Source organism: Penicillium canescens, assembly GCF_028828765.1.
Source record: "Penicillium canescens strain IBT 15451 chromosome Unknown utg000004l_segment0_segment0, whole genome shotgun sequence".
NCBI lineage: Eukaryota > Fungi > Ascomycota > Eurotiomycetes > Eurotiales > Aspergillaceae > Penicillium > Penicillium canescens.
In genome coordinates, this window is record NW_026703966.1 from 2,820,546 (window position 1) to 2,833,850 (window position 13,305).

At 50.2% G+C, this 13,305-nt stretch overlaps 2 protein-coding genes across 2 annotated transcripts; one reads left to right on the plus strand and one right to left on the minus strand.

Annotated features, from left to right (window-relative positions):
• Positions 1-105: 105 nt before the first annotated feature.
• N7446_006438 (putative DUF221 domain protein) lies at positions 106-3,808 on the minus strand (the record flags this gene model as incomplete). Its single annotated transcript, XM_058515186.1, has 4 exons — positions 106-1,127; positions 1,181-2,227; positions 2,280-3,583; positions 3,639-3,808. 4 exons carry the CDS (start codon positions 3,806-3,808, stop codon positions 106-108), a joined length of 3,543 nt encoding a protein of 1,180 aa, XP_058372364.1.
• Positions 3,809-4,611: 803 nt separating this feature from the next.
• N7446_006439 (MCM DNA helicase complex subunit MCM4) lies at positions 4,612-7,731 on the plus strand (the record flags this gene model as incomplete). The annotated part of the gene is made up of 3 exons (XM_058515187.1): positions 4,612-4,900; positions 4,965-7,087; positions 7,141-7,731. The coding sequence occupies 3 exons, from the start codon at positions 4,612-4,614 to the stop codon at positions 7,729-7,731; spliced, it is 3,003 nt and encodes a 1,000-aa protein (XP_058372365.1).
• Positions 7,732-13,305: the final 5,574 nt, after the last annotated feature.

Genomic DNA, 13,305 nt, shown 5'->3' on the forward strand with positions numbered 1-13,305 from the left:
TCGAAAGAGAACCGAGAGGACAGACATTGGATGTCTATGACTGAATGCGACGCTTGAAAATGCTAGGCAATGGCTAAAAGAAACAATGTACAAAATCACATCACATCACAGTTGAATCAAATCCACCTCGGAGAAATCTGGAGGACTGCGACTGAATATCGTCCGACACTTGGCGTCCAGCGCCTGGTATTCGTTGCTGACCCAGACGTGTTTGCTGAACCGCTGAGTACGATAAACCTCATCGTCACTGACACCCAGATCATCGCGTGGAATCCAGATAACCGGCCGCTTGGCGCGAAGTGCTTCGTGTTGGAAGGCGCGCTGCACCAGCTGATCGCGCTCGTCGGGCGTGAGATCCTCCAGTTCATCATGTATACCAGCAAAGAGGGCTTGGCCAACTGTGTTTGGGGCAGGTCCCTGATTTTCGGTGTCGAGAGCCATCTTCTCTCGCATAGCTCGGATGGTTGGTGTTGAGCTTGGTGGGTTGAGCCCGAAATACTTAGATCGTCGTCTGGATGCATTGGTTGCCCACGATGGACGTTTGTGCTCAAGCTTGGACGTTGGAAAGAGACTGCCAGAATCCTGTCGCTTCTGGTCTAGGCCACTGGTCTCCAAGGGTTTCAGCTCGATATCCCGAGCATCTTGTCCTTGTTGGCGCTCTCGGCGTTCCTCCTCTGCGAGGGCGTGTTCAACATCATTCACCTCATCGTCATCAATGGCAAGTCCGAGGCGAGCGTGCTGAGCACGGCGGAACTCATCATCGCGTTTGATAGCAGCCTCCTCCAAGGTGATCGGTAGATATCGAATCAGCGGACTGAAGGCGTCATTGAGGAGGATTTGGTATCCAGCGGTCAAGACCAGGATCACAATCATGCAAATAGCCTGCCCCTTGCAAGCAACGTTATCTTTTTCATCCCGAACCAAGAAGAACAAGCCAATCAAGCAGACCTCCATCACATATAGTCCAGTGAATAATTGATTGATTGCTCGAGGGAATAGAAGACCGCCGGTGTCGAAGCGGAATTTGGTGACGTAGAGTGTGTTATACCGATAGACGAACCAGAAAAGGCTGAAGGTGATGATGTTGAAAACCAAGATCAGAGGCGCAATGACTGAGTAGATTAACCCTGTGAGAATGTCAGACGAGCTGCTTAGTAAAGCAGCAAGAGATATGACTTACCAATGGAAGCCAGTGTGGTATAGACTGGGAAGAACGTGCCCCATTGCATCTGATTGAGGTTGGTCGTTCGAGCCCACTTCTTCCGGGCAGTTGAATCCAGAATGGGTGCCAGAATGAACCAGCTCACCAGGCCAAAGATTTGCACAAGAGCACCAGCGCTCACAGACATGGCTTGCAGAATCATGTAAGAGAAGAAGTAGTTACTGGACTTGGGGATGTTCGAAGCCAAGAGTTCCGGCCAGCTCGTCACGTCAGTGATATTCTCGATGACTGTTGAGAAACTCGAGGCGATGGTAACAACCAAGAACAGCTGTACAAAAAGGAAGGCAAAGTAGTAGTTTTGTACAGTTAGTTCGATAGACATGCCCGTGAAGAGACCCTGCGTACGACTCAGGAAGCGGAGAATGAGGGGAAGAAGTGCCATCAGGATAGCCAAACACAGCGCGGGAAGAATGCCCTGGACAGCAGAAATAAACCAGTCTGGTAGCTTGCCAAGCCAAGCCAGCCATGTGAATGCACCCTCGAGATATGAAAGTTGTGAGAGCAGACCAGTAAAAGCAACAGGGAAGGCCCAACCAACAACCATTGCACACACCAGAGTTACAATTCCAAAGGTGCGAAGATAGCGTTCCCACCATTTGATGGACATATTATCCCAAATGACATCATCGGGGGAGATTTCAACGACTCGGGGTGCCATCTGCTTTGGGAGGTGATGGCTGACAGCTTGACAGGCCATGTGGGCAGCAACCTGGTGATTGAATTGGACGAAAGCCGAGTTCATTAGAGGGAACCGCTCAGGATGCTGCTGATCGATCTCGATTTCCAGGTTCAGACGAGCGAGCTCTTTGCGGCAATAATCGATAGTGTCAACCTTTTTGCCAAGAAGCCAGATAGAGGGCATCCAACTCCAGCCAAAAATGGGCAGACGCATTGTATCCCGATCCTTGGGTCGAATGTATTCCTTCCACAGTGGCTCTCCATAGTCCTCATTGTCGAAATCTTCATTGTAGGCGAGAGGGTATTCTTCCTCTTCCACTTTGTCTCCTTTTTTTGACATCTGATTTGTCTTTTTCGTCATTAGCGGCGTTGACAGAACCACGGGGAAATGCATCGGTAGCAGGAGTGTCAGGTGCGGTCAGTGGATATTCATCAGGTTCCGGCGTACCCTGGGATTTCGTATGAGATGACATTCGTCTCCAAAATGGTGGTTTTAATGATGCTTTATCGCGAGACTTGGTGTCGGTACGACCCGGGTCGGGGGTTTCTGGCTGCTGCTGAGATCGAAGTGACTCCCCAGAAGACTTCTTGCCGGAGACAGCATGATCGGTGCCTGGAGGTGTGTTCCCACGGGGCGGGAGAATGTCGTCTGTGGTGGCAACGAAGCCTCGGGTCTGAGACAAAGTCCCCTCGAACCCATTCTCAGCTTTTTTGAAACCCCCAAGCACAGATTTGCCCAGTTTCCCCACACCTTGGCCAACTGCTCCAGCGGCTGCAAACGCAGGGTCAAATACTCGTCGAGGTCCATCCTCGGATCTTTTGGCGTGTCCGTCTGCTGGCCCGTGGAGCATTTCTTGTAACGTGTGGGGATCGTGAGGATTGCCAGTGCTGACACCCGGGCCCATGGCGATTTTGGACGCCCGTTTGTCGGCCGCTTTTTTCTCTTGTTTCTCCGCATGCGTTGTGCTCTTCCCGGCTTTCTTTGCCTCAGCCTTTACCGTCTTGAGTTGTGCCTCTTTGCATTTCGAGATCAGGTCGGTCTCGGCACTTTCAAGTTTAAGGGCAAGTTTGTTCCGCATCTTCACTTTCTCATTCAGGTCGTCAAAGTTCCGATTGATCCAAATGTTCCTCACGCCCCCGGGAAAAACGTCGAACAGTCTATCAAGCGCATCCATATCAAGCCAATCTGGCGGGATGGAAGTGACCAGCACAGTGGTCGCAGAAGCACGGAGTCGATGTTGAGGAGAAGTCAGGTAGGCCTGTCGCAGACGAATAAAGCCCCGAAGCTCATCAAAGAAGACGGCACAGACGTAAATGATGACAATGAAAGCCATCACCAGATGGGCCCAATATCGGTTCGTGTGTTGAGGTGTGACATTTCCCCATGCCAACTGGTCCAGGCCAGTAACACTCCATCGATCACCAGCAGTGCCATTCTTAAAAGATGTACCTTTGCCGCCGGCGCGATTGATCGGAAGTAGAACTGGCAGAATCAGAAATCCCAGGGGGAGGAAGATCTTCAGCAGCATACGCAGATAGCGCAGGAAGAAGTATGCATCTAGCCCACATTTCTGGATAAATTCGGAACTGGAGGTACGGAAGACAGGGCCAACCCAGTGAAATAGGCCTGGTGGAGATGGTTTGGTCCGTTCTCTATCTGGTACCAAATAGGTTCGAGGTTGGCTGGACACAGATTTCGGTGAGCAAGCTTCCTTTCGTTGGGGATGGTTGTACTTACTATATGCGAGTAAGTTTGCCTTTTAGCAGGAGGAAGAGCAAGAATTCGACAACAAAAACCACAATGGCCGTCGCCAGCGAGGCCAAGAAGGTTGAAATCGAGACACCCTCTGCCGTTCGGCCATGGCCACCACCACTGTGCTCCAGCGCTTCTTCCAAACCCGAGACCATGACGATCAGCTCGGGTAGTGCCGATCAAACAAAGGTAGAGCAAGGGCAGTTAGGACACTGAAGGGGGTTCAGAAGAGTTCACTGCAAGTAGCATAACGAGTTTTCCGGAGATGTTAAGAGAGCAATATCCTGTCGGCTAGGAAATTTCCACAAGAGCTGATAAGGGAAAAAAATAACAAAGGGAATCCACCTGAAGGGACTAACAAGGCGCCGGTGGGATCAGTAGTGGGGTTTGAAGAGCCAGACAGGATGTCGTATTTACTGTTCAACAATGACACGAGTGGCGTGAAGATTGAGCTTGGGTTCAAGAATTCGGGATGGCGAACAGGGATTGGAGGGATCGTGAAAGCGCCGATCGGAAATAGAATGACATCAGGCGCTAGGTGAAACAGCCAAACAAGTCACAGCGGCTGCAGGGAGATTGGATCAAAGCGAAGAAGCAAGCCTGCTTTGTGCAACCCAAACGCCACAATTAGGGGAAAGTACATACTCGGGTAGTAACAAATGAGGTCTCAGTCACATCTACAATGAAGCTACCAGGGCAAGAGCGGTGATTGGTGGTGCGGCTTCGGGGGTGGCGGTGCAGAAACGAGTGAAGATACGTCAGCCACACCAAGGTAAACACATCACGTGTTACCATCAGGTGATGTGGCTGGGACACAAGCACACGTCGTCCCAATCGGGAAACCACTTAACGCGCCCATCGCGTCGGCAGAAAGCGCGTTCCGCCCACAGCTTTTTGCTCTCCCTTTCTTCCCTTACCCAACCATCACCATCCACCAACGCCTGAATTCATACCCGCGATGTCGTCACCAGCACAACGACGGAGGGGTCGTTCCTCCAAAAATGCTTCGTCGCCTACTTCTTCATCTAGACAGGAGCCCCCTAGCAGTCCAACTTTTCAAGCCACCCCCCGTGCTTCGAGACGGCTAATGGCCGAAGGTGTCGCCCCTTCTTCATCACCAATTTTCTTCCAATCATCCCCTACCAAGGGAAACAACAATGCTGAGACTCCTGATGAGCGGATGGCAGATGCCAGCTCAACGGTGGACGATGGAGAAAGAACCCCGCGAGGAAATACGGGTGTGAGAGGTATGAAATTTTTATGCCGCACCAGTCTTTCTCGTTTGGTCATCAAATTGCTAACCCTTATCAGACTCTTCCCCAATTAATTACATCCCAAGTTCCAGCCCAACCCGCGGCTTCGGCCGATCAGATATTCGCTCAGACATTCGCTCCGATGCCGTGAGCACCAGCAGTGGGTTGTTTGTGTCTCCGGGAGGTCAGGGCCGACGTGGAGCTCCTCGTCGCAGTGATTTGCACTCTGGTGGCTTTGGATCTACTCCCACTCGCCGCAATCGTCTGTTTGTCGATGGCAATGGAATGCCTGCGGCAGGCGAACCTCTCCCCCGCTCCGATGCCACTTTCTCGAATATTAACCCCGGCACTTCCGAGGCCGAGGCCATGGCTGGTAACTCGACCCGTGTGATCTGGGGTACCAACATCTCGATCCAGGATTCCATGTCAGCATTTAAGAACTTCTTGTATAATTTCGCCACAAAGTACCGTCTTTGGGCTGACGGCGCAACTGAAGATGAGACCAGAATTATGGGTGGGGCAGCTGAGAGACGCGAGTATATCACCATGCTGAACGACCTCCGACGACTTGGTGTGACGACCTTTAACCTCGATATTGCAAACCTCAAGGCATACCCTCTGACTCGCAAGTTATGGCACCAGCTTGCTGCATACCCACAAGAAATCATCCCACTGATGGATCAGACTGTGAAGGATGTCATGGTCGATTTGGCCCTTAAGGAGATGGATGTTCTGCGAACAGAGGCTCAGCGGGGAGCTCATGGCCGTGACCGACGAGGCCAGTCTATCCTCACCTCGGACGGTGTTGTGCCAACTGCAGATGTGCCTGATCTGGTCGGCGAAGTAGAGGCAATGACCTTCAAGGTGCTTCCCTTTGGCTTGGATGAGACTGTGAACATGCGAGATCTCGACCCTGCTGATATGGACAAGCTGGTCAGCATCAAGGGTTTGGTCATTCGTGCTACTCCCATTATCCCTGACATGAAAGAGGCTTTCTTCCGCTGCAGCGCCTGTAGCTATGGTGTTCAAGTCGACATTGACCGTGGCAAGATTACCGAGCCCACGGTCTGCCCGCGCGACTCCTGTAAGGAGAAGAACTCCATGCAGCTCCTTCATAACCGTTGTTCATTCTCCGACAAGCAAGTCATCAAGCTTCAGGAGACCCCAGACAACATCCCCGATGGACAGACTCCTCATTCAGTGTCTCTATGTGTCTACGATGAGTTGGTTGACATCTGCAAAGCTGGTGATCGTGTGGAGGTCACTGGTATCTTCCGCTGCAACCCTATGCGCGTCAGTGCTCGCCAGAGATCTCAGAAAGCCCTCTTCAAGACCTATATCGATGTTCTTCACGTGCAAAAGGTTGACCGTAAGAAGATGGGCATTGACATGTCCACTGTTGAACAAGAGATGTCTGAGCAGGCAGCCGATGCCGAGCAGGGTCGCCATATCTCAGCTGAAGAAGAAGCAAAGATCAAGAGAACCGCGTCCCGTCCCGATATTTACGAGCTTCTGTCTCGTTCTCTGGCTCCCAGTGTCTACGAAATGGATGACGTGAAGAAGGGTATTCTACTCCAAATGTTCGGAGGTACAAACAAGACCTTCCAAAAGGGAGGTAACCCGCGCTACCGTGGCGACATTAACGTGCTTCTCTGCGGTGACCCTTCGACATCCAAGTCGCAGCTGCTGCGCTACGTTCATAAGATTGCCCCACGTGGTGTCTACACCAGTGGTAAGGGTTCTTCGGCTGTCGGTCTGACTGCCTATGTCACCCGTGACCCTGAGACCCGTCAAATGGTTCTGGAATCCGGTGCTTTGGTTCTGTCTGATGGTGGTGTTTGCTGTATTGATGAGTTTGACAAGATGAACGAGGCCACGCGGTCCGTCCTTCACGAAGTCATGGAACAGCAGACCGTGTCTATCGCCAAAGCCGGTATTATTACTACCTTAAACGCCCGAACATCCATCCTGGCCTCTGCCAATCCCATCGGCAGTAGGTACAACCCTAAACTCGCTGTCCCTCAGAATATCGATCTACCGCCTACTCTGCTTTCTCGTTTCGACTTGGTGTACCTGGTCCTTGACCGCGTGGATGAGACGGAAGATCGTCGCCTAGCCAAGCACTTGGTTGGCATGTATCTGGAGGACAACCCCGAAAACGCCAGCTCTGAGGAGATTTTGGTAAGTTGACTTTCCGTCCCATCCATGACTCAACCCTCTAATACTCTATATAGCCCGTCGAATTCCTTACAGCCTACATTACATATGCCAAGACCAACTGCCACCCCGTGATCACCCCTGCCGCCGGTTCTGCTCTCGTCGAGGCCTACGTTGCTATGCGCCAGCTGGGTGACGATATCCGTGCCCAAGAGCGCCGTATCACCGCCACCACGCGTCAACTAGAGTCCATGATTCGATTGTCCGAAGCCCACGCCCGCATGCGCCTGTCTCCGGAAGTCACCGCCGGTGATGTCGAGGAGGCCGTCCGCCTCATCCGCTCCGCCATCAAGCAAGCGGCCACCGATGCCCGCACCGGTCTCATCGACATGGGTCTCTTGACTGAGGGTACCAGTTCTGCCGACCGCCGTCTACGCGAGGACCTGAAGAAGGCCGTACTGTCCCGCCTCGACGAGCGAGGTGGTGTGACTGGTGGCTCCGTTCGCTGGACGGACCTCTTCCGGGACATTAGCGAACAGAGCGACAACAAGCTCGACCACAACCAATTCACTGATGTGGTGCGCGCCCTGGAGACGGAGGGCTCTGTGAATGTGTTTGGTGAAGGTCCTCGCCGCAGTATTCGTCGGGCGGCGATGAGCATGTCCTAGGTGCCCGCGATGATACCATGATGCGATGATTAGGCTGCATGTCATCCCTGACCGCTTGAGGGTGTCTGGCGTTTGTTATTTAGTTCTACAAATTAGTATGAATAATGCTATGAGACTTGTTCTCACTCGAGTTCCCCACTATATTAGATGCCATACTAGTGATGGCTCGCGCGGTTCTCGGCGGTATATATCTTTCCACGTTCAACTGTACACATACCAAACCTGACTCCAACATAAAGACCGGATAAATATAGTTATAAATATGAAACTATTCGTCATATCAACCACCTGATCCTAACCTCATGCATGTACGTAGAGTGTGTGCAACTTGGCCACGAATCACCATGCACGTACTGTAGGCGCGAGCGACGGTGCGGGGCTGGGATCGCCTGGCTGCAGATGCCTCGATCCTGGGTCCTGCAAGGATACGAACTTGAAGGTATGCTAGCAAGGGAGAGTTTAAGTGGCTGGTTTAGTATTTGGGGCTCTTGGATAGAGTATATACTAGTGACATAGAGAGAGTGAAAGAGGTAATTTATTTTTATATAAAAAAGTTGAGTTGCATGACTCGAGTAGACAGAGACTAACGTTAACAGTTAAGAGGTAAACAACTGATACTGGCCGCGCACGTGCGCCCGTGACTGGCCGAACGTTACCTCAGTTACCTCAGCCGCCCCCAAAAAGGCGGTGAATTTGGCCATCCACCGCCTGCTGTTTCCAGCGATGCTGACACACCTTTTTTGGGGAACGTCTGAGCTGGGAATTTGGTGGTACCATACAAGTTTCCGGGGTTTTTGCCCGTGTTTATATGGCGAAGTTTCCAGGCGCGTCTTTCAATATTTCCAAGTTTCTCGCGCACCCACGCGAATATTAAGAATCGGGCGACGATGTCTTCTGCATCTTTCTGAGCTGAACCCATTGACACCAAAATTGTATGTATAACTGGAAAGGTGGGTGAGAAATATGTCCTTAAAATACCCGAAGGAACCCTTTCTTAAGCTGTCAAAGCCATTATATGCCCCAAGTATTCCGCCAAAACCTCCATGAAGCATATATTGACATATTTTAATGTATAGTGGCTACATCTGATCCACAATATTAACTCTATCGCGTGAGAATTGACTCCAAACCCGCCTCACGATGCCAGATCGACGCCCATCACGACGGAAGCCTCCTCGGAAATATAACGCGAAACTGAACGACCCCGGAAATGGACAGACACAGTTGGATAACTGGTTGGCCTCTGAGAATAATCGACCTTCTTCAAAGGCTGGAGAGCCTATTGAATTGGGAGTGGAGTACGAGAATGAGGGCGCAACTGTCTTGCTGGAGAAACAACAAGTTGAGAAGAATTCAGTTCTTCAAGCGCAGAAACTGATTCGCGATGCGTCTGAGAAGCGTAAGGATGAACAGGACCAAGCCATCAGACAAGCAATTCGAGAGCTGTATCCCTATTATCCACGTGCGGGTCAGTTGCAAGCATTGAGACAATTGATCTACCTGAGAAAGGACCTTATCCTGATTGCGAAGACGTCATTTGGGAAGAGTATGATATTGCAAGCAGTGTCACTCTTGCTTGATAAGTCTATCACCCTTGTTGTGCTTCCATTGAATCAAATTGGCGTTGAGCAGACCAATTACATCGAGAACATTGGAGGGCGACCTTGTTTCCTAAACAGGGAAACATTCTCATCCGAACTTCTTGACAGGGTACAAGCGGGCAAGTTCACACATGTCCTCGTGAGTCCAGAGCTTGCAATCAGTGACAAGTTCCGTTCAACTGCTATGCATCCAGGTTTCCGAGACCGGCTGGCTCTGGTTGTTGTAGACGAAGCTCATCTTGTGGCTCAATGGGGCAAAGATTTTCGAACGGACTATGCGCGATTGCATCAATTGCGAAGTCTATTCGGCAGTGGCGTCCCCTGGTTTGCATGCTCTGCTACGCTTGATATGAATACATTGCGCGTTGTTATTGAGGGACTTGGGTTTCCAAAGGATGTTGAAATCTTGCGGACATCCGTCAATCGTCCAGAGTTGCTCATTCAAACAGCTTGGATCCCACAAGGCGCGCATAAGAAGGCAACGGCCTTGCGTTTCCTGTTTGACAATGGTCCTTGTCAGCCCATTTTACGACCGTCACGAATCCCAAAGACATTGGTATTCTTTGACTCGAAGAATGATGCATATACTGCCATGGAAAATTGTCGGTATTGGCTGCAGCATAACAAGCAACCAGATGGGGCAAGTGTTCAACATTGCAACTATACCCTCAAAGAGGCAATGGATACGGTGAAGGTCTACCATAGCGACACCGCAAAGGGAGACAAGGAAGCAATGATCAAAGAGCTTCAGAAACCCGGACCGCAATCCAAGCTTCGTGTCCTCATGACCACCGAGGCACTAGCGCTCGGAGTGGACCTCCAGGATATTGATCAAGTTGTCATGTATCGGTTCCCCAAAAACCTACAACCAGCAACGCTCTGGCAACGCGGTGGTCGGGCATCTCGCCTTGGACAGGATGGAAAGATCGTTATTCTCGTTGATCAGTGGATACAGGGGCGTATCAAGAAACGTGCCGTGAAACGCAAGATTCATACAGAAAATGATGATCTAGCGGAAGACAACCCACTGGCCGATTCAGATGATGAAGTCAAAGAAGCAAACCCTGAGAGACCACAGAAAGGTGGACGCTTAAGTCATGAAGAGCGACGTGCTGTGTTGCCTGAATTTTGGTATCTCCTTGCCAATGAGCCTACAGAATGCCTCCGGAAACGGTTCCTGGACTACTTCAATGAACCTGAAGAGTTCAGATGTAATCCTCGGCGTGACCGGTGCTGCAGCAACTGCAATCCTGAGTATCAGCTCAATGATCCAACTCGTTATCTGTATACTGAGCACGGTCCGAGGTCAGGACAGATGGACGAGATAATCATCAACCAGTTAAAATATTGGTCCAAGGAGGTCCTTTCAAGCGCTTTGAACGGAGTGAAGTTCATACCTGATTGCTCAAGCATACTGGCAGAAGAACAATATGTCCATCTTGCGATATATATTGAAAATGCCACCTATTCGGAGCGGGAATATTTCCAGGCAAAGGATCTTCAGACAATATTGGGAATATGGGCTTTGTCGAATCAGCTTGCTGAGGGTCTTGTGGATGTCTTGAAGAATGCATATCAAGCAGCCTTTATGGCCACTATTCAAACCCCTGCAAAGAGGAAGCGTGTGTCGAATGACTCTAGTCAAATGAGTGAATGCAGCAACCTCACATGGTCTTCTGCAGTCACGCCAGAAAGCACCAGTCAACCAACTCCATCTCGGAATATCTCTCCGTGGGTTGATATTAACACGCCATCCCAAGCTTTTATGGACATGCCTCCTCCTTCGGCAACTCCAGTTCCCAAACGCAAGGCCCTCGGTGTGGTATCAGGAAATGGGCGTCGCGTGATGAAGGGTGGAGAAGACCTAGGTTCTAAGGTCTGGTAGAGAATGATGAACAATCCATCTGATGCATTCCATCAATGTGTGTCAGTCACCTTATAATATAGCGTGGGAGTATTATCAATGGAATGAAGAGAAGTATAGCTAAAGCTGTCCCGGCAGCAACCTGCTATTCAGTGTCATGTGTCATTCTCTTCAATCTCATCTAGAACAGCAATAGGAGTCGATGTCATCTTGCTAAAATCAACTTCTTGTGCCCACTGTCCGTTGACGACGAGGCTATTGAAGTTCTGTACGGCTTTGAAGAGCTTTTCGCCAATTGTTTCTGTGAGTATATCACATGGTTGAAAGCCTCTTGTCCGACCATTTGGTTGCTTTTGGATGCACTTCGAGATCTGATAAGCTAGATGACGAACATCCTGGCTAGCATCCTTATTTTGGTGTCGCCCATTGCTATATTCTCCAAAGGTAGCCTCCAGAAGCTCCTTTAGATCAGTACAGTAGCTGGCTGTGAGAGCAGTTCGACGGAACATGGTAGTGATGTCCAGATTTGAGGTCCGTCGAGTCGACATGAGTGTCTTCATATGAAGATTGAAGAACTCATTCAGTCGATCAATTTCGAACCAACCGTCCTCCGCACCCCGTAGATTCACAAGTCCGTTGGCAAGAATGGCAGTCTGCAGCTCGGGATCAGCTGCTTTGGTTTGAGTGAGCCATGTCATATACAAGGAGAGGAAAGAATATCGGGTTTTCTTTGTGCCAGGGAAGAGGAGACAACATTGTGCAAAGATCCGCTGGATAATTCCAATGTCACCAAGTTTGATGGCAAGCTTCAAGGACTTGTAAGTCTCCATCTGCTGAAGGAATTTCGCATGTGCTGAGAACTCATAGTCGACTGGTTCTCCTTCTCGTTCACGAACCTTAGACTGCTGCTCTTTAAAATGGAACAGAGACTGGCGTATCTGATCCACAACGTCCAGGAATTGACCCCTTCCGAGGCTTTGAATCCAATCATCCACATCTTTAGCATCCGCGAAATTGACTGTTAATGGGACAAACTGATAGAACATGGCCGTGACGCGAGCGTCAAATGAGCGAGTAGCCACCTCTTCTTTATGGTGGAATGGACTTTTGTGTCCCTGTACGCAACCGAGACAGACCTTATTATGATGGATCGTCGATTCAACGGTAGGGTGGTCTGTCCCAGCATAGAGCTCAAAGATCATATCCAAGTAGTTCATACGCCAGTGGAACAGTCCGGGGATTGGCAATATCCAGCTGAAACGATCGAAAAGACGAGAAGCCTCCGCACGTTCTTTTTTGACGGCACGAAGGAGTGACACTGTTTTCTGATCTCCATAAACCAGTTGTAAAAGCCCATCAAGGTCTGTATCATCATCATCCCCCAGTTGCTCCAGAAAGACATTCTGAATGACCTTGTATGTCCCCTCTGTCGTGCCTTCGTTGTATAACATTGGCCCAAGGCTGTAGTGAATTGTCTTCTGCGCTTGCAGTCGTTTAACTGCTGGGAATTCAGGCCAGTCAATAAGATGGGCTCGCGGTTTCATCTGGCCTGGTTTGACGCACGCTTCCGCAGTAAATAGTTTCTCTACTGCCTCCCGATGAGTATAGCGAATGGCCTCTGCAATCCAATGGCGCTGACATTGATGGAAGATCTCATCATCCTGATTGCCTGGTGCCATGTAGATATCATGAGGACTCAGTGCAACCTCTGGATGGAACATAGATCGGAGAAGCCCTCCTGCAGGGATGGACTGACCGATACAAAGCTTGCCAGTGGTGGCGGAGATATGCTCTGATGGATCACGAATAGTTTGATGTCGAACAGTCTGGCTGTAGTCAAAGTTATCCCATGCCACAACGAGATTCCTGCGAGAAGCCTGGGCATTCTGTTTCAATTGTTTCTGTACACATCTTGGGGTAAGAAGTCAGCCAGAACATGTTATTCTCCGGTAAATGCGGTTATAGTACCTGTCCTAGTTCTGCAAGTTCCTTCCGTCTGTCCATGATAGTCTGGTATGCTGAGTTTATCCCCAGGCCAGCCAGAAAGCTAATCACACGTCGCTTGACACCCATTGCATGTAAATACAAGCCGATCAACATCGGGAAGTT